Source organism: Rhinolophus hipposideros, assembly GCF_964194185.1.
Source record: "Rhinolophus hipposideros genome assembly, chromosome: 10".
Lineage (NCBI taxonomy): Eukaryota > Metazoa > Chordata > Mammalia > Chiroptera > Rhinolophidae > Rhinolophus > Rhinolophus hipposideros.
Window position 1 is genome coordinate 5,559,745 of NC_138056.1, and position 19,110 is coordinate 5,578,854.

At 59.7% G+C, this 19,110-nt stretch overlaps 3 protein-coding genes across 3 annotated transcripts; 1 reads left to right on the plus strand and 2 right to left on the minus strand.

Annotated features, from left to right (window-relative positions):
* The first annotated feature begins 301 nt into the window (after window positions 1-301).
* On the plus strand, window positions 302-4,677 carry YIF1A (Yip1 interacting factor homolog A, membrane trafficking protein). The gene is made up of 8 exons (XM_081062290.1): window positions 302-724; window positions 1,324-1,535; window positions 1,698-1,802; window positions 1,922-2,000; window positions 3,483-3,540; window positions 3,716-3,871; window positions 4,290-4,383; window positions 4,475-4,677. The coding sequence occupies exons 1-8, from the start codon at window positions 694-696 to the stop codon at window positions 4,619-4,621; spliced, it is 882 nt and encodes a 293-aa protein (XP_080918416.1). The 5' UTR covers window positions 302-693; the 3' UTR covers window positions 4,622-4,677.
* A 371-nt stretch (window positions 4,678-5,048) lies between these two features.
* On the minus strand, window positions 5,049-11,000 carry CNIH2 (cornichon family AMPA receptor auxiliary protein 2). Its single transcript, XM_081061711.1, has 6 exons — window positions 10,619-11,000; window positions 6,902-6,970; window positions 6,416-6,463; window positions 6,085-6,197; window positions 5,853-5,996; window positions 5,049-5,674 (listed from the first exon to the last, which is right to left on the minus strand). The coding sequence occupies exons 1-6, from the start codon at window positions 10,697-10,699 to the stop codon at window positions 5,647-5,649; spliced, it is 483 nt and encodes a 160-aa protein (XP_080917837.1). The 5' UTR covers window positions 10,700-11,000; the 3' UTR covers window positions 5,049-5,646.
* Window positions 11,001-11,712: 712 nt separating this feature from the next.
* On the minus strand, window positions 11,713-18,874 carry RAB1B (RAB1B, member RAS oncogene family). The gene is made up of 6 exons (XM_081061712.1): window positions 18,703-18,874; window positions 16,977-17,049; window positions 16,600-16,695; window positions 16,391-16,486; window positions 13,267-13,398; window positions 11,713-13,165 (listed from the first exon to the last, which is right to left on the minus strand). The coding sequence occupies exons 1-6, from the start codon at window positions 18,714-18,716 to the stop codon at window positions 12,971-12,973; spliced, it is 606 nt and encodes a 201-aa protein (XP_080917838.1). The 5' UTR covers window positions 18,717-18,874; the 3' UTR covers window positions 11,713-12,970.
* Between the last annotated feature and the right edge of the window lie 236 nt (window positions 18,875-19,110).

A 19,110-nucleotide genomic window follows, 5' to 3' on the forward strand; every position in this document is an offset into this window, starting at 1 on the left:
AGCATCCCAAGGCTCGCTTGGCTACGCTGTCACTGCCCAGCCCGGGTTCCTACCAACAACTTCCAGACAGCTGGGGCACCGCGCCAGGGCTGGGGGGAGTGTGGGGGACGGGAGAAGAAAGCCAGCATTGAGAGGGAGGGGTAGGAGCCCCGAGAGGCGGGGCTTCGTCAGAGCCCCACCGTCCCATTCCCTCCTGGAGTATACGCCGCAAACGAAGCTTCGTTTCCGGACTGCAGCCGCCGCCTGCCTCCGCCGGGTGTCCTCCTGGTGCAGTCGTGGCAAGAGCATCAAATGTCCCACTGCGCAGGCGCGGAAGTAATTCTCTAGCTACACCGTAACGTATCTATTGGCTGCTCTCGCCGAACCAGCAAACCCACTACCCGATCCGAGGACGCCTCGAATTGCTCCGCCTATCTCCCCGTCCGGAAGTTTACTACTGCCGAATCCGCTTCGGCGACGGCTCGCTAGTAGCCAATTGGGAGACGGGAGGGAAGAGCCGACGCCGCCAAGAAGCCAATGGCAGGCGGCGCAGGCTGACGCTGCGGACATGGCGGCTGCGGTCGCAGAACCCGGGGACGTGTCGGGCTGCTGGGTAACTTCGGTCGGTGCCCTGGGAGCGGAGCAGCTGCCTCATTAGTATTCGTACCCACGAGGAGGCGCAGCGGTCCCTCCAGGAGAGCGAGCGTTGCGGCCATGGCTTATCCCTCGGGCTACGGAGCCCACGGTGCGTGGGGCGCGGGGCGGGCGGGGCGCGGCCCGACCCGCTTCAGCAGGGTCGGCGGCGCGGCCCGCTCACCCTGAGGGATTGGGGTGGCCGTGACCACCGCTCAGGGCGGCGGGAGTCATTCGGGTTGTTGCCCCGCGCGACTCGGCCACGCGTCCCGGACTTCGCCCTCTGGGCTCAATCCTGAGATCGGGCGGTGACAGCACAGCTGGGGTCCCCATTCCCGACCCGGGCACGGACAGGGTCCGCTTCCAGAACTTCCTTTCCTTGTCATGACCCTGGTAGGATCCCTAACCTCTGCCCAGGACCTCCTCGTACCCAGCTGTCGCCTTCCCCACTTTTGTTCATTTAGGGATGCCCTCCCAATTATCTCCTCCACCTAGCAAACTTCTACTCACTCTCCAAGGCTCAGTTCAGAGATCGCTTCCCCTGAAAAGGCCCTCAGGATCGCCTAGGTGGGCAACCACTGCCAGACGGTGCCTCAGCTCTTTCTTTACCTACATTTAGCACCTCTCGAAAAGAACCGTTGGGGAAGGGGCAGGGGTTTGGGCTCACGCTTAGTGTTCCCGTTACCTACTCTGATACCTACAAACCCACAGGCTCCAAACACAGGGCCCGGGCCGCTCCAGATCCCCCGCCCCTCTTCGATGACACGAGTGGTGGTTACTCCAGCCTGCCAGGGGGATACCCAGCCCCAGGAGCCGACGTGGCCTTCAATGTCAACCACTTGCTTGGGGACCCAGTGGCCAACATGGCTATGGCCTATGGCAGCTCCATCGCATCCCATGGGAAGGACATGGTGCACAAAGAGGTGTGGCCCTCCCACAGGGCAAGGGTGGCTGGATTTCTGGCCAGGGCTGGGGCATCATGGGATCCCACCTAATCCTCACAGCAGCCCTCAGGGAAGGAGCACACTGGAGCACCCTGACTTTCGGGGTGCAGCTTGCCCACAGCCTCCTCTCTCCCCTCCCAGCTGCACCGTTTTGTGTCTATGAACAAACTCAAGTACTTTTTTGCTGTGGACACAGCCTATGTGGCTAAGAAGCTAGGGCTCCTGGTCTTCCCCTACACACACCAGGTGAGCCGGTGGGCCCCCTTTCCTCCCTCGTCCTGCCTGAGTCTGGCCCCCAGACCTCAACCCGTCTTTCCTCTCTTCTTGTCTTTTTCTCCTGACCTGGTTGCTGCTGCCATTGCTAGAATTGGGAAGTGCAGTACAGTCGAGATGTACCTTTGCCCCCGCGACAAGACCTCAACGCCCCTGACCTCTATATCCCCAGTGAGTCTGATCTGGGCTGGGGGACATGGGGGGACTTGTGTCTTGAGGCACCAATGAAGAGGCTCATGCGTTGAATCAGCATCTGCTCTTGGTGCTTTTGTGTGTGGCAGTCAGTAGAGACCAGGTAGAAAATACGGGGTGACCAGTAAGGAGCTTCCAAGGAGTATGCCTTTAGTGCCATTAGAGTATGCCCTTTGGACACCTCTTTACCTCCTGACTTGGACTGTGTCCCTCCCCGCCTGAAGTCCTGGGTTTAGACCTGGCCCTGCACCTTCCACCTGTGGGACCTCAGGCTGGCTACTTTCACTCTTCTATAAAACAGGAATAACAACAGTCCCTCCTGCAGAGGATTGTTGTGGGGGATGGGACTCATGAGGTGATTGTGCTCAGCACAGCACCTGGCCCACAGGAAGCACACAGTAAATAGTAGCTGTTACCATCATTGTCACTTGAGGTCTCTTCCAACATCCCTTCCTCTGAGGAGGTGGTCACTCCCTTCTGAGTTCCCAAACCTCCCGTCCACGTGGCCCAGGTCAGGCTGCCCACACTTTAATGTGGCTGGCACATTCTGCATCTGACTCCTCTCTGTTCTGCGGCCTGCACAAGGCCAGGCCCATGGTGGACACACTGGAGGAGGCGTGAGTGTGCCCAGGCCAGCCCTCAGAGGAGGTGCCGGGACGGCAGCTGGCCAGCCCAGTTGTCCCACAAGGGACATGGGTTCTTTTTCCGTCCTACATTCCACTTCCCACTCAGGACCACCACGTAAGGTGGGAACTCTATTCCCGTTTTACATGGTGAAACCAAGGCTCAGAGAAACTTGAGTATCTTTGAGACCGCACAGCTTGAGCAGGTTTTTGACGCCAGACACTGCCCTCTGGTGGGCACATCACTTCTGAGGCTTCAAGGGGGCAGAGGACAGGGTTGATGGGTTCAAATTGCTGTGAAAGCCCATCTCCCACTGGCTCTGAGCTTTTGTGAAAACAACAGTTAAACATGGAGTTCTCTGCATTGGCAGGGTGGCCAGAGCTGTAGCCAGTGCCCATGCCCAGACTTGGAATTTGGGGCTGCAGTGAGGTTATCCCCATGGCCCGGACTCCCGGGACAGCCTGGGTGGTCCCCTGAGCCTGTACTTTGCTCCTATAGTCTTTTCTGAGATCAGCTTAGCCCCTGCGTGTGGGCCTAGGATGAGCCAATAGCCTTGACCGGTGGTGTAGTTTCTGAGACCCCAGGAAACGTTGGTGAGTTTCCTAGCACAGGGATAGGGAGGCAGGCAGCTTGGTCCTGAGAGAAGGATCAGGTGGCATTTACACACAGGGAGGGCTGAGCGGGGAAAGGCATCCCAGTCAGGACACTAGGGAGCTGAACGTGGGTGTTGGCTGGGTCGGGACATACATGGAAGGAAGTATGCGTTGGGGAGTAGGCCTTGAATGTCTAGTCTGATTGCGATAACCAGGCTGATGGCATCTCTCTGGCTCTTGGCAGCAATGGCCTTTATCACCTATGTGCTGCTGGCTGGGATGGCACTGGGCATTCAGAAAAGGTCAGTCCGTGCCAACCCCCTCCCCAGTCCCCCCACTTCTGCCCACCCCTGGTCTTTTGCTCACTTCCCTAGGGGATCGGCATCAGGTCCCGTGCCCACCCCCAGCCCCCCGTGTCACCCCTGCCACTGGATGGTTGGTTCTCAATTCCCCCCGCCCCACCCCACATGGCCACAGGTTCTCCCCAGAGGTGCTGGGCCTGTGTGCGAGCACAGCACTGGTGTGGATCGTGTTGGAGGTGCTAGCCCTGCTCCTGGGCGTCTACCTGGCCACCGTGCGCGCTGACCTGAGCACCTTCCACCTGCTGGCCTACAGTGGCTACAAATACGTCGGGTGAGCGCCTGGGGCCGGGTGGGCAGCTGGCCTGAAGGAGGGGCCTGGGGCCCTGGGTTCCTGGCCTGCACAACCCTGGCCTCGAATGGTGAGCCTGGACACACCTCTGGCCCTCTCAGCTTGTCTCCTGTTATAGAGGAACCAGCTGTTCCCAGCACTCTGTTGGGCAACTGTGTATTGTTGGTCGGAAGTGCAGGAGAGAAGAAAGCCTTGAGCTGGGGGAGCGAGGGGGGGTCTCAGATTCAGGGCTGAGTCCTGGGCATTCCAGATTCGTTTTGAGTCCAGGTCCCTGTGGGTCAGGGGTCCCCGGTGGTGGTAGGGGGGTCTTGGCTGGACTCTGAGCCCTGGATGGGGGGCCTGCCTCTGGCCTGGACCCTTGGGGAGGTCTCCAGCCTTCTCCTCACCCCGCTCCCTGCAGGATGATCCTTAGTGTGCTCACAGGGCTGCTCTTTGGCAGCGATGGCTACTACGTGGCACTGGCCTGGACTTCGTCTGCGCTCATGTACTTCCTCGTGAGTCTGGGCTGTCCCCTCTTCCCCTGCGTTGGAGCTGGGGACAAGCCTCCCCCCACCCCAGCTCAGCGTCAGCTCTCCGTTCTTCCAGGTGCGCTCTTTGCGAACAGCAGCGCTGGGCCCTGACAGCATGGGGGGCCCGGCTCCCAGGCAGCGTCTCCAGCTCTACCTGACTCTGGGTGCTGCAGCCTTCCAGCCCCTCATCATATACTGGCTGACCTACCACCTGGTCCGGTGACCCCTGGCCCCCACTGGTACTGATTTTTCCATACATTGAAGATTTGATATCCTTGATTGAGTTTGACCCTTATTTCTGGGGTTGGGAGTTGCTAACGCCTCTGGGCCTCTGCATTGTCCAAGGGACCAGGCGTGGGGCTGTCTGGGAGGAGGGGGACCCAGGGAGGACTTCCTGCAGTTGTTGACCTTGGAACTGCCTTGAAAGGCAGATGAAAGGGTTTCATTAAGAACAGCTGTTTATCTGTGTCTGGAAAAGTGACGATGGAAGGGGGCATTTGCCAAGGACACCTGGAAGTTCAAGGCCTCTGATCCATCTGAGGGGTCCCCAGAGGGGGTCTGTGGGCTGATGGGGGTTTAGCTCAGGGCTGTCCCCTGTCTAGTCCTTTTGCTGCATCTCCTCTTCACACCTTTCAGGAGCAGAACTGGGGCCCAGTGTTTGCAATAGTTTATTCATATTTTGTCACAAATGGCCAGGGAGGGGGTGCTGGACTCCTCCAGGCAACATAGAAAATGTGTCCAAGAGACAGGGTGGGCTGGGGTTGGGGCAAGTGGGAACAAGGAGGGGTCTGAAGAGAGCCTGGGGGAGAGGAGAGGGCAGACTAGGGGTGGGGCTGCCCCCCTGCTGAGCCTGCTCATTCTGGGTGTGGGTACCCCCCCACCTGCAGGGGGAGCCTCAGGGTATGGGTAGAAGGGGGCGGCCCAGAACTTCCAGGGTCAAGCTCTGCCCTTTGGCAGGGCCCACGGTCCCCCTGAAGTGGACAAGGCTGGAGGTCCCCCCCCTTCCAGGACTGATTGCCATGCCCATAGCTCCTGTCCCTATTTAGAGATCGGCCCAGCTCTAGTCCGAGGGGAGGGGTTTCTGAAGGCGGGAGGTCCCCGCAGCAGCAGTTTGGGGGTTGGAGAGGAGGCTGGGGGCACCAGTGCCCCCTCCCTCCCCAGGGCTGAGGCCTCTGCGGCCGAGGGGCGGGGCTGGGGGTGCACAGGCGTCCGGTCCGTTCTGGGCTCGCTCCCTGGCCGGCTTCCCCCTTAGAAACTCACCAGCGTATAAACCATACTGTGGGAAGACAAGGCAGGAAGCCGAGTCCTGAGCACCCACCGCGTCACACCCCGGGGAGCTCTCAGTCCTCGAGGGCAAAGGGCAGGACCGTGGGGCCCAGCCAGTCCTGGGACTGAAGGTATGGTGCCTGGAGCATCCCTTCCCTGACTCCTGACTGCTGTGGGCAGGGCCTCACCTGTACAGGTAATAGAAGAAGGAGAGCAGGTAGAAGGCGAGTTTGCACCAGGACTCCTTCTGGCAGTAGTTGAGAATGTCAGCATTCATGATGGAGACGGCGTCATACATGACCTCAGAGCCATCCGCAGGGCGGTGGAAGTACCTGGGGCAAGGGAGGCGCCTGAGTGCTCCCCCAACCCCCTCATCCGGCCCCGCCCCCCCACCGTCCCCAAGGCAGCTGCTCCCCTCACCTCCAGAGGTGGTAGAAGAGGAGAGGGATGTTGAGGCCCAGCGTCACCCACTCTGCCGCACACAGAAACATCAGACAGAAGAGGCCGTGGATGGAATATTCTGGGACGACCAGCTAGGAGTGAGGGCGAGAGGTCAGCAGCCTGGTGCCAGGACAGACCCAAGCTTCAAGGACACAGAGGGGAGCTGGGGACCTGGGGACTAAAAGGGCCTCTAGCCTTCCACTCCCTTTTTGACTGGCAGTGTGGATCAAACAGGCCCCAGACAAGGAAGGTCACAGAGACTGGGGCTGAGCGGGGCAAGGAGCCTCCTGCCCTCAACCCTGACACTGACCTTCCTCAGGAGGCAGCAGATGCGTTCGATGTTTTTTAAACGCTCGCGCTGTAGGGGGAAGAAAAGGCAGCGATGGGGCTGGGGGAGGCGGAGGGGTGGCATTGGGGGTGCCCCGCCAACCTCCCGCACTCCCCCCACCGCCCTGCACGTGGCCGCCAGGGGGCGCCAGAGAAATCTCTGCGGCGTTGACGGCATGGCAGGGAAGCAGCCGCACGGTCCCCATGGTAACCATCACCATGGAGGGACCTTCACCCGCGTCTCCACGGCAACGGCCCAGAGCCTGGCAACGGCCGCCCCACCAGGAGGAACCCGTGCCCTGAGCTCCTGCCAGGTGTTTTCTGAGGGCGGGGACAGATAGAGGAAGGGCCAAGGCCAGCGGTACCCCCACATATACACCCGTCTTCCAGTCCCTCACCCCCCTTAGCCCGCAACAGATGGAAAGACAGACAGACGGACACACCTCGGCACAGCACATGTATCACTTACTGCCCGCGCTGGGTTCCCCTGGTCGATGGGGTTCTTGAAGTCGGTCCGCAATTCGTCAAAGGCTATGATCTGGGGGAGGGGTGTGTGCCCGTCAGGGTTGGAGCAGCCTCTTACGGCCCCCCACCCGTCCTTCTGTGGGATGGGAATTCATACATGGGGACTGGACCAGATGGAGCTTGCTGTAAAGGTGGGGAAACTGAGGTCTCTGCCTGGCCCAAGGTCACACAAGTCTGGCATGGACCCCTAGTGTGCTGATGGCCCGGTTTAGGCCATGTCCAGGATGCCCCCATCCAAAACACCCCAAGAGAGGCTGTCTTGTCTGTTGGGCCCTGTGCACTGGGGCCCTACAGTCCGGGAACATAGCCCCTGCCCAGGTGGAACCCCAGGCTTGGGAGGAAAACTGTGAACAGGGCGATCAGGGCTGCGGGGTCTGGGGAGAACCTGGTGCCAGACGCAGTGTGGGGGGTGATGGGGGGGTTAGGCTGGAGTCTGATTTGGTGTTTGTCTGGTGAACAAATCAGGGAAGGGCAGTCTGAGCAGCAGGTTCAAAGACAGAGGGTAGAAAGAACAAGGAATATTCAGGAAGCTACAGATTCCATGGGGCTAGAATGAAAGTGTAAAGTGAGTGAGAAGAAAGAAGAAAATGGTGAAACATAGGCTGGAGAGGTCAGCGGAGCCAGACATGGGAGCCCTGTGAGGTCAGACCAGGTGTTTGGACTTGAACACAAAAGTAACGGGGAGCCCTTGAGGGATATGAAGTAGCAGAGTGGGTGATCAGGTTGATGTTTTAGGATGAGGGAGCAGGAAGGACAAACTGGCTGACAGTCCCAGCCAAGGCGTACGTGCTTACTCTATGCCAGCGGGCTTTGTGGTGATGAACACATACAGTGCTTGCAGCCCCTGACGATGTAGGTATCATCATCTCCGTTTTGCAGATGAGGATACTGACACAGAGGTTAGGTGACTAGTCCAAGGTCACACAGCTAGTGAGTGGCAAGCCAGGATTCTAACTCAGATTCCAGAGTTAAAATCCTTAACCACTTTTATCGTACTCAGCAGGCCAGACCAGTGAGGGGACTGTTGGACGGTTGGGGGGTGGGACACTGCTGGTGATCTGAGTGAGGAGAGTGGTGACAGGATAGAAGGGTGTGTGGATGGATTGCAAAACTATTTAGAAGCCAGGCCCAAAGGGCTTGAATGACGATGGAGTGTAGGCAGAGGGGCCCAAAGTGCCTTTGGGTGTTGGGGCATCACTGGGATGGGGAACTTGGCGGGGTGGGGGAGTGGGTATTTGAGGGGATGATGGGGCAAACCTGGGGGGAACTGACATGGGTGGCGGGCTGGCAGAGGAACTTTCTGGGGTACCTCCCCTCAAAAGCAGCCCTAGGATGAGGTAGCAGGCCCACCACACCCAAGCAGCCCAGACCCTAGAAGGTTAGGAGGGAGAAAACATGGGCTTCCTGCAGGCAGCTGAGGCCACGTGGAGCAGCACCCCCAAGTCCCCTTGACTCTGGGCAGGCTCTGCCTGCCAGGCACAGCAACAGGGTCCAGCAGGAAGCGGAAGGGTGCCGTATGTCTGCCCCAGAGCTGGCACGACCAGCAGGAGGCGGGTGTCTCGCCTCCCACCCCCCAGGCTGCCTGGCACTGACTCAGCCCCCTGGAACAAACAATCCCCCGGTGACAGCTGACACGCGTCACTCACCACCAGTGTTGCCTAGCGACCAGTGGGGCCTGGGCTCAGGCTGTGGGGTAGCATCTGGGGTCCTGCCCTGGGAGCTTCTAGTTCTTCCTGATTTGGATTGAGGACCACACCTCCTGTCCCACCCCACCCCATGGGCAGGCCCTGCGCTGGGCATTGTGATGTACACCCCACAAGCCACTTTATCGACCAGGAAATAGACGCAGGACGAGGGACTTGCTAACAGCACCCAGCTAGAGAGCTGAGCCAACACAGTGCCTAATGTGTAGTAGGTGCTCAATAAATATTTGTTGAGAAAGCTCGGGCCCTTTCTCCCAGCCTGGGAGCCCCACAAGGGCAAATCCTGAGTCTCATTTATCTTTGACTCCCCGCGAAACCTCCCAGAGCTGTTTCTCAGGAAGCATTACTCCAAGTCAATTGGATGGAGGACTGCTCTGAGGATCTTGTGAGGACAGGGACCCCCCAGAGGGGCTGTGGGAGGCCTCTGGGTGGGGAGGGGCCCAGAAAGGGGCTTCTTGAATTCCAGAAGCCTTTCTCCCAGGAGCTGGTTAGCTGTGTTCCCAGCTTCAGTTCCTTCCAGTCCTCAGGACCCCAGCCCTCCCACAGGATTATCCAAGGCCCAGATGAGACAGGAGACTCCGAGAGATCAAGATGGACCCAGGGAGAATGGAGGGAGGGAAAGAGAAACAGAAAGGGGGAGAGGAGAGAGAAAGCACCTGAGAGACACACACAGAGACAAAGCCAGGGAGAAAGAGCTGAAGATGGGGTGTGTGTGAAGGTGCCTAGGGGGTTTACTCCTCTCACAGGAGGGGCAGTCTAAGTCCGCTCTGATGTAAAAGAGACAGGCAGCCGGAGAGACTGTAGGAGCCACGGAGGACCACGGAGCAGGTAGGCAGCAGGTCCCAGGAAAAGAGAGAGGAAGTAGGGAGACTAGGAAAGAAGCAGGTGAGGCAATAGGGAGGAAGTGAGAGGAAGGAAGAAAGGGAGATGGGAGGGGGATGAGACTGGAGGGGTAAGGGCACCCCCCACCCTGGAGGGGAAGATCAGGGAGGGGTGTGCTAGACGATGCCCAGCTGAGCAGGCCAGCTGTGTGGAGGGGGAGCGGGTGGGGGCCTAAACCTCAGCGGACAGAGGAGGAGGAAGGGCAGCAAAGGGGGGCAGAAGGCCTCAAACAAATGACCTGAAGGGTGAGCAATAGTTCTATAGTGAGAGGAGGGGAGCCAGGCAGGGGCACCACTGAGAGGGCCCCAGAGAGAGACTGGGGGAGAGGGACCCTCTCTAAGGGGAGGTGATCAGGATAAAGGAAGGAGAAATGGACATTCTGAAGGACCAGGTGTCAGGCCAGGCCAGAGTGAGAGACCAAAGGGAACACCAGACAAAGGGGAAAGGGGGGGGGAAGGGGGGACAAGAAGAGGAGGGGAGCTGGAAAGTGGGGAGGAAATCTGGTGGGGGGGAAGCCCTGACAGGAGGGGTAAGGAAACCCAAGGTGAGCTGGTGGTGGGGGCCAGGTCTCTGGGGCTTCTTAGGGCTAATCACTGCTGGGTGGGGGGGGAGGGAAAGGGTTAACGGTCTCTGCGATCTGTGGGTCCTGTAAACAGATGCAGTTGCCATAGCAACCGGCTCCATCACCCTGGCTGGAAAAACCCACAAAGCGAGGGGGGGGCAAACAGACAGACAAACTGCCCGACAGAGGGGGCGACCTGATGGTGGGTAGGAGGGAAAGGAGCAAGAATCCCATAATTCCGTCCCACACCCCAAGGCTGCACGGGGCAGGGGAGGGGGCTCAGGGACCAACTGATATACCCACAGACAGCCGGGGGTGGCGGAGGATGGGGGGCCCTCCAGGAAGGAAACCGACAATGGGGCCGTTAATAGGGGCCACAGAAGCCGGCCAATGGGGGCGAGCAGAAAGGAGGCTCCAAGTTTCCCTGGGCCCGAGACTAACCATCCGCCCGACCCCCTCCCACCCCGTGCGCCCCCTACCCCCCACCCCGCCCCCAGCCCCAGCCCGGCCTTACGTGCCAGATGACAAAGAAGATGAGGGAGGCGCACAGCACCAGGGTGAGCATGTAGCAGAACGCAGCGAAGGTGAACGCCATGGCCCCCGCGCCGGACGGCGGCCCGGGGGGCGCCAGCGCGGGGCCCGGGCGCAAGGGGACGCCCCCCGGCCCGCGCTTAGGGCCGGCCGGGCATGGCCCGCAGAGCTCCGGCGCGGGATCGGGGGGTGTGGGCGGCACGGCCGGGACCGGGACCACGGGACCGTGGGGCGCGCGGGGCGCGGGCCGGTGGGCTCGGGTGGCGCGTCCGCTGCCGGCTGCCCGGGCCCCGATCGCTCATCCTGCGATGCCTCGCCGGCGGCTCCCTCGCTCTCCAGCCCGCGAAGCCGGCAGGGCGGAGCCGGGGGCGGGGCCGCCGTGCGAGCGGCCTCGGGCGGGGCTGGGGCTCTGTGCGCCCCGCTGCCTGCCGGGCCCAGCCCGGGCACCACCCCCAACCCCAACCTCGGACACGCAGGCAGGGACCCACATTCCTGGCATGTGTGCCCCCAGCCCTGTACACCGCGTCACACGACGAACCCACCACAGTCACACTCACACTCGGTCCACTCGGACGGGCACACAAGCCTGCCCTGACCCGCTGCCTCCCTTACAGTCCGGAGGCCCGACTAAGAGGTCTTGAGTTGGAAGCACTGTCACTGTCCCAGGGGCCAGAGACACCAGGCTTGAACCCACAGTGAAGTCGGGAGAGGGGGCTGAAGCAGAGGGATGGAGGGGACGCGGGCCAGGCGCCATGGGGCACAATGTCTGTCCCCTCCCCGCTGCGGCCCCACTTCACATCCTGTGCTTGTGTGGGTGTTGGCGGCTGCTCACCAGGTACTCGCCGAGGGCCGCCTGCCTCTGCCTGCCGGAACCGTGCTGGGCCCCAGGGGGACAGACCACAGCACAAGCAGGCAGCTCTCCTGGCTTCAGGAAGTGGGTCAAGGGCTGTCGACAGCAACCCTAGGACACAGGCCAAGCCAAGACCCCTGTGCAGCCCGCCAGGCCCAAGGCCCTACTTCCATCCTCCCCACCCCAAAGCGGCTCCCACCACAGACCACACTCAACCACCACAACTTCCTTGCAAAAACCCTCGGCTCACCCGAGGGCCAGTGGAAATTTATTTTTTTTGTCCTTTCTGTCTTTCCCCAAGTGGCTTTTCTTGCAAAATGCCTTGACATCACACCAGAAGGGAACCTGGGAGTGGGGGGCACCCCAAGGGGCAGCCCAGGGACTTAAATACAAGCTGGAGGACAGGGCACAGGTGGGAGAGGCAAGACAGCACAAGGGGCATGGCTTCTCAGGTAGAGACCAAAGGTTTGGTTTTTTGCAGGAAGCTGTACGGAGGGCTGGAGGCTAGGATCCTGGGGGGGGAGGAGGGGAAGACGCAGCCCCCAACCCTATGTTGCACCCACATTCCCCAGAGGAGAAGTAGCAACGGGATGAGGATCTTCCCTCGTAGGCTCCAAGGAAGGGGGGAGAAACAGCCAGATGTGCTGCCTTGGGGAAAGGGAGATGGTGCTGGCAGAGTGAGGGTTAAGGCTGGTTGCCCGGCCTCTGGCACGGTGGGCCTTCCGCCTCCGCCTGCCTTGGGGACAAAGGAGGGGCACGGTAGGCAGGCAGCACATGGGCCTGGCTGTGGCAGGGCAGGGGGCGGCAGCAGGCTCCCTCCGGGCTCAAGACACAGGCCCAGCGTGGCTGCCCGCCCACCTGCCCTAAATGTGCTCAGACCCCACCGCAGCTGGACGGCTCGAGCTGTGAGTGTGGGAGGGGTGGCAGGGAAGTAGGAGGGGAAAGGGTGGGCTGCTGGGCCGCTGTGGCCCCCATGCCCGTCCTGAGGTCTGGCCCAGGGCCCTGGATCCCAGGTCCTGAATCCCCTGGTCCCATCCTGGCCCTGGGTGCTGATTTCAGCCAGGGGCAGTGGAGGTCAGGGAAGCCATCAGCTCTTGGGGAAGGGCACGTCAGGGAGCAAAGGAAGAAGGGTACGGAGAGAAACCCCCTGCAGCATACACAAGGAGCAGAGGGAGGCAGACAGACAGAGGAGCCCTCATCCCAAAGAAAGGTGTGTGGTGGGCTATCTTTTAGTCACCTAGAGGCAGCAGCAGAGCAAGCCCCCACCCCCACTCCAGCCACAGGTCCTGGGTGTCCTCTCTTGGGGGCCCTGACAGAACCGGGGGTCAGGGCGGCAGGCAGATGGGCCTGAGGGAGCTGGGGAGCTCAGGACACCCCAAAGCCACAGACTCAAATGCCCCAGGAGAGGGCGGCACCTCCTGCCCTCTTCCAGGGGCATCATCTGAAGGTGCCCCCTCCTGTCCCACCCCATGGGCAGGGCCCCTCCTAGCAACAGCCGCCACCAGCCGGCTTCACAGGGGTGCTGTCAATCTTGAGGTTGGGCCGCTCACCCCCCGAGGCGGCCCCCGGCCCCATCCGCTTTTTGATCTCAGCAGCCATGGTCATGAAGGCCTGCTCAACATTGGTGGCGTTCTTGGCACTCGTCTCCAGGAAGGGAATGCCCAGAGAGTCTGCAAACTCCTGACAAGAGGAAAGCGGAGGAGGGGTGAGGGGTAAGGGACAGTAGGCCCCAGTCCACCCTGGGAGGCCTGCCCTGGGAGGCCTGCCCAGGCCCCGCTCACCTTGGCGGTGGTGTTATCCACCACTTTCTTGGTGGTGAGGTCGCTCTTGTTGCCCACCAGGAGCTTATTGACATTCTCACTGGCATAGCGGTCGATCTCCTGTAGCCACTGCTTCACGTTGGCATAGGATTCCTAGAGGAGCCAGGGTCAAAAGTTAACTTTGCTTCCACCACCTCCCACCCCTACCCTAAGCCTGGAGAAGAGGGGCTTTGGAGGGAAGGGGCAGATCCCTGAGCTCAGGGACCCAGAGGAAGCACCCTCCTCCAGGCTTAGCTCTCCTCCCTGCACTCTTCTGTCGGAGACCCGAAAAGCCAGCCCCAGCCCAGCTCCAGCTGTCTGCCAACTGGCCCAATGACTGAGTAGCCTGGGCCTCAGCGGCAGCCAGCTCCGCTTCCTGCGAAGGCTCGCCTCTCCCTGAGACACAGAAAAGGCTTCATTAACCACATGTAGGGAGCAAATGGCATCAGAAGATAAGACGAGCCCAAGGGGAAGACAGAAACAAAGGACAACAGGTTAGCAAGAATCACAAAGTTCTCACAGTGGCCTTAGTGTCCCTTTAAGGTTTGAAGTCTTAAGAGCCCAGTGGCAGGTGAAGGGTCCTTGCAGAGGAGACCCTGGCCTCTGAGGCAGACAGGCATCTTGGGAACAGGCCTAACATTCGTCCAACTTCTGGCACCAACAGCCTCACTTGGCCTGGCAGTCCCGGCAGCTTGCCATCCTCCCCCGCCCCCCGGGGCCCCTGGCATGTGGACAAAGCACAGAACTTTGAGGAACATGCTGGAGCTAGAGCCACTTTCCCTTCTTAGGAGCCAGAGGCCTGGCGATATCACCACGGTTCCCACTTCCACCTCCTGCCATGTCCCAGGCTGGGCACTAGGGACAAAGGCGGCAACCCTACCTGGGCCCTGCCCTAAAGCCCTCGGGACAGGGAGGACGAGCCCAGGACATACACGATGGCGAGACAGAGTGAGCAGTGCTGCAGCGACAGAGGCAGGAGCTGTGGAACTCCAGGCCCACCTCAGCCCGGGGAGGCTCAGCTGACCTCTGGCTGGGAGCCAGCGGAGGAGATGACAGGTCACAGAACGAGAGGAGCGTGGCGTCTCTGGAGAGTGGGGCAAGCTGAATGTTGCTGGGACACGGAACCTGACAGGGAAGGACGGGGCAGGGAGGCAGGCCAGAGCATGGAAGAGCGCGCACACAGCCAGGGGCTGGGGCAGCAGGAACACACCTGTATTCTGGGAAGACAGTCCTGGCAGGAGTGGAGGCCAGATCAGAGCAGCAAGAAGATGGAGCCCAAGTGGGAGGTGGCTGGACAAATCCAGGGAAAAGCAGAGGTGCCCCAAGCCAGGGAATGAGGCAGAAAGAGCACCGGACTCCACCAGACCGCCATGCGTGAAGCCCCGGCTCTGCCCTTTACTGTGTGACCCTAGATATGTCATGTGACCTGAGGCTCAGTTTCCTCACTTCTACAAAACAGTACCTCCCGGTGGGGCTGTTGTGAGCAGATAATGAATGTAGGCCTGTCTCCTAACAAGTGCTTAATTAGAAGGAGCTGCTATTATCCTCATCACGGCTATTATTATGAGGGGACAGATTGGAGAGAGCTGACGGGGAAGAACAGAGGGGACCTGGGACTGACTGGATTGGGCGGGGGGGAGAAGTTTTCTGGTCAGGCTGACAGCGAGGAGAGAGCCAGTCTGGGGAAGAGATGATGGGGCCAGTGCTGGAAACGCTGCGTACTGCAGATGGTCTGAGAGCATGAAAGGGTGAGCTTGGGAGCCAAGAACTGGGCTCAAACCCTGGTTTCGCCTTTCCTGGCTGTGAGACCAATGGCAAGTTCCTTAACACCTCTCCGAGCATGTTTCCTCTCCAGGAAAATGGGGACCCAGTTCCCTGGGTCGTATCGTGAAAATGAGAATTAATGCAGAAACAAAGTACCAGTGGAAATGGAGGACACCGAGAAAAAGAACCACAGTGATAGCCATTTAGATGTGAGAATCACAGAACATAAGACAGAAGCCAAAGCACAAAGTGGCCAGAACCGTGAGGGAGAGTCAGGAGGAGGCTTGGGGCAGGGTCGGGAGGCACCAAATATAGGGTTATGGGGGTCAGGACAGGACACACCTGTGAAAAGCTACTGAAAAGAGAATTGAATGCAGCAGGAGTGGGGAGAGCTGGAGACAGGGAGCTTTTCAAGGAGAGGAAAGACGGAGTTAAAGCCATGAGAGGTCAATCAGGGCGAGAACTGAAATGAGGTCACAGGATTTGGCAGTTAGAGGTCCTTGGTGACCTCTGAGTGGAGCAGAGCTCACCCAGCTTGTTGTCCAGGAGGCATTATGAGTCCTTGGTGAGCCAAAGAGCCCAGCTGCCCCTTAGGGCAGGGACTCCTCCTGGCCGGAGCTGATGTAAACACCTCCACGTCCTCAGAGCCCCATTAAGCAACAAGGTTTGGTAGAAAGAACAAAGCACGTCGAATCAGGAGACCTCGGCTTTCTTTCTGTCTCTTAACCAGCTGCAGGGCTCTGAGCAAGTCTCCTCACCTCTCTGACCCACCTCCTCAACTGTGAAATGGGAACATAATGCAGACCTCTTAAGAGTGTTATGAATTTCGAAAGGCTGCAGCAGGTTCTGAAAACTACACAGTATCGGCGGGGCTGTTTCTGGTTGTTGAAATCACCACTCCTGCCAATGGCTCGTGACTGATGCTGGCACAGCAGACATAGGGCTCCCAGACCCCTGCTCACACGGGGCCCAGAATGCAGGGCGCCCTCACTTCTTGTCTGAGGCTCTCTAACTGCTTCTCCGCAGTGTCTTCACACAGGAGGCCATGGGCCCAGCACAGCAACCAATCAACTGACTAGACGCCTCCAAAACACAGGTGTCTGGAAGGCCTAAAATAAGGCGGTGTGTTTGGCGGGGAGGCACGAGGCCTGGCTCTGCCACCACCCTGCAGCAGGGCCAGGAGGACCTGTTTCTGTGCTGTTTCCCTCCTGGTGAAACAAGTCCAAGTCCAATCTCCTTTCTAGGCCGCATTCGGAAGAGAGGACGGGAAGAGGAAAAAGAAGCAAGAGCCAAAGAGCCGAGGCTGCAGAGGCAAAGCTGGGGAAGGGGAGCCCAGGAGTACCTGGTCGGTGACGTCATACACCACAATGATACCGTGCGCCCCCCGGTAGTAGCTGGAAGTAATGGTCCGGAACCGCTCCTGACCAGCTGTGTCCCACTACGAGACAGGAGCAGAGAAGGGCAGGTCAGCCCTGGGCTCCATGCCCAGAGACCCGCCCTGCTCAAGGTGGACGCCTCTGCACCGGGAATGCTGGGAAGCGCGACACTCACGATCTGAAGTTTGATGGTTTTGCCATCCAGCTCAATGGTCCGGATCTTGAAGTCCACCCCAATGGTGCTGATGTAGCTCTCTGTGTACGTGTCATCCTGGAAGACAGGGAACTGGCCTGAGTGAACAGGCTGGAGGCCCAGCTGGGACACCTCCCTCAAGCGTCCTGCTCCAGCAAAGCTCCTAACTGCTGAGCCCCAGGTCTCAGCACCTAACTGGCCCGCCAGGTGCCCCTGTTCAGTCAGTTACGGTGCCGGCAGGTCCTGCAACTTCATCCTTGGTCCCCAGTTCTTGCTACTACCGGGCTCTGGGTTGGCCCCTCTCCCTCCAGCCACCAGCCAGGACCCCAGATGGATAGTATGGGAGGCTTCTTACTCACAGCAAACCGCAGGAGCAGGCATGACTTTCCCACACCCGAGTCACCAATCAATAGCAGCTTGAACAGGTAATCACTGGAGAGAAAGGACGGGAAAGTGTGAAGGAAGGCAGGGAGCGCTCCCACCACCATCCTGGAGTCCCGGCTATAGCACTCTCCCACATTAAGGGATGCCTGGGTTTACAGTACGCACGCAATCACAAGATCCTCCCACAAATCTTGGGAGGAGCAAGCTGAGCACCCCCAAAAGGCCTGATTATTAATCCCCACTTTACAGAGAAGAAAACTGAGGCACAGAAAGGGACATGACTTGCTGAGGACCACAATGAGCTAGGTGGCAGTGCTGGGTATCTTACCCATTCCTGACAGGCATCATGGTCTCGGGCCTGGGAGGAGCTACATAGGGAACCCATCCTACTACACTGCCCTGAGGTGTACCTGCCTTGGCAGGGGAAGCCCCAGAAGTGGGAGTCAGGGCCCGGCCGAGAACTTATTAAATGATCATCTATGTAAAGAGCCTGGTAGGGAGCCTCTAAGAAGAGGTGGTTAACAAATGGCAATCACTTAAAATGTACTGCATTCCTACTTGTGCCCGGCCCTGTGCTAAATACTTCAATGCATCGTCTCATTTAAGCCTCACAACAGTCCAATGAAATGGGTGTTGTTATTCCCAACAAATAAGGAAACCAGAGGTCAGAGAAAGGAAGTGACTTGCCCTAAGTTTACACAGCTTCTAACTTTAAGACTGGAAACCAGGTTCAGACTCCCAAGTCTCTGTGAGAGTCCGTCAGTTCCCTTCTCTGTTCCCCCTTAGAATCCAGCTCAGAGCTTCACCCTTCCCCAAGGAAATCTGAGGCCTGGAGGGAAAAAAGGAAGAGGAAGAGGAGCAGGATGATAACGGGGCACTTGGGAAAGACTGTCAGTGGGAAGTCTGGGGCAGAGATGTGGGCCACCTACCCATAGGGGGAGTGACCAAGAAGTGAGGAGAGGAACAGAGAATCCCACTGGAACGGGGGAAGCAAATGCCACGATTCATCTAAACTTCATCAGCGGTGTGACAGCAAAGGGAAGGGGTGTGACGGTGGCGCCGGGGGCCTGAGCAAAGGTGAACAGAGGACGGGAAGGGGCCCACGGCGGGCAACTTGATCCAGGCAAGGGGCAAAGCGGCAGCCCCGGAGGGGGGGACATGCGGGAGAGCTACCCAAGCGGCGCCTCCGGGCCTCCCGCGTCTAACCAGCGCCTGGGCTACCCCCAGGAACCGGATTCCGGGAGAACCGGGAAGAACTGATTTACGGCCCGACCTAAAGGGCCCAAGTCTGGACTGAGATCAGGAACTATCTGGTGACGGGCTCCATAAAGCTGAGACCGTTGTCAACACCCAGACCACCACTCTCAACCAGCAAGTGGGGAAACTGAGGCCTGGAGAGACGGGGCTGTGGGGTCACCTGACCAATAAGGCCTGGCAGGGTCGGCGCCTCGGGCTCCAAGTGGCGCCCCTCAGGGTCGCAGTCTCTGGGTCCAGCGTTCAAGATCTCGGGGTGTGGAGCTGGGGTCCTGGGGCCCCCGGGGGAGGGGCAGGACCCGGATGTGGGGGGGGGGTTCAGAGGAAGAGGGACCCGGATGTGGGGGCGCCGCGCAGTCCTGACCCGGGCCGGACAACCCCGATAAGCGTACAGCCCGGTACTCGGGATCGAGGCTGAGCCGGACGGCGCGGGCGGGGCTCACTCACTATTCGGGGTTCATGGCGGCAGCGGCGGCCCGCTCGGTCGCTCCTAGTCGGCTCTGCTCCGCCTCCCGTTCCAAGATGGTGGCCGCTCCGCCCCAGAAGCCCCGCCCGCAACGCACAGGCGCAAACACGCTCGACTGGGGCTTCGCTGCTTGGCTTCTCGGAACTTGTAGTTTCCTCACAGTGTCAAACACACCCGGGCTGCGCATGCGTAAACCGAAGAGCCCGAAACTCGGAGAACCCACTCTCCATCATCGCCGCGCATTGCTTCCTGGGGCTTGTAGTTCGCTTCCTAGACGTACCTGGGCTTGAGGACTATGCTCTGGAACCTGAGCGCGCACCCACGTTGGGAGCTCAATTTTAGGGCCGGGGTTGATACGTTCCTTTCACATCTGACAGGGGTAGTTATCC

Excerpts from the sequence above, each read along its gene's own strand:
- YIF1A (XM_081062290.1), top strand. The coding sequence starts at position 694 with ATGGCTTATCCCTCGGGCTACGGAGCCCACG. Across the intron at positions 3,872-4,289 it reads AGTGGCTACAAATACGTCGG|GATGATCCTTAGTGTGCTCA; the intron begins GTGAGCGCCTGG and ends CGCTCCCTGCAG. Across the intron at positions 4,384-4,474 it reads CTGCGCTCATGTACTTCCTC|GTGCGCTCTTTGCGAACAGC; the intron begins GTGAGTCTGGGC and ends CCGTTCTTCCAG.
- CNIH2 (XM_081061711.1), bottom strand. The coding sequence starts at position 10,699 with ATGGCGTTCACCTTCGCTGCGTTCTGCTACATGCTCACCCTGGTGCTG. Across the intron at positions 6,464-6,901 it reads AGGGGAACCCAGCGCGGGCA|CGCGAGCGTTTAAAAAACAT; the intron begins GTAAGTGATACA and ends TTCCCCCTACAG. Across the intron at positions 5,675-5,852 it reads TTCTTCTATTACCTGTACAG|TATGGTTTATACGCTGGTGA; the intron begins GTGAGGCCCTGC and ends GTCTTCCCACAG.
- RAB1B (XM_081061712.1), bottom strand. Across the intron at positions 16,487-16,599 it reads AAACCATCAAACTTCAGATC|TGGGACACAGCTGGTCAGGA; the intron begins GTGAGTGTCGCG and ends CCTGTCTCGTAG. Across the intron at positions 13,166-13,266 it reads TGGATAACACCACCGCCAAG|GAGTTTGCAGACTCTCTGGG; the intron begins GTGAGCGGGGCC and ends TCCTCTTGTCAG.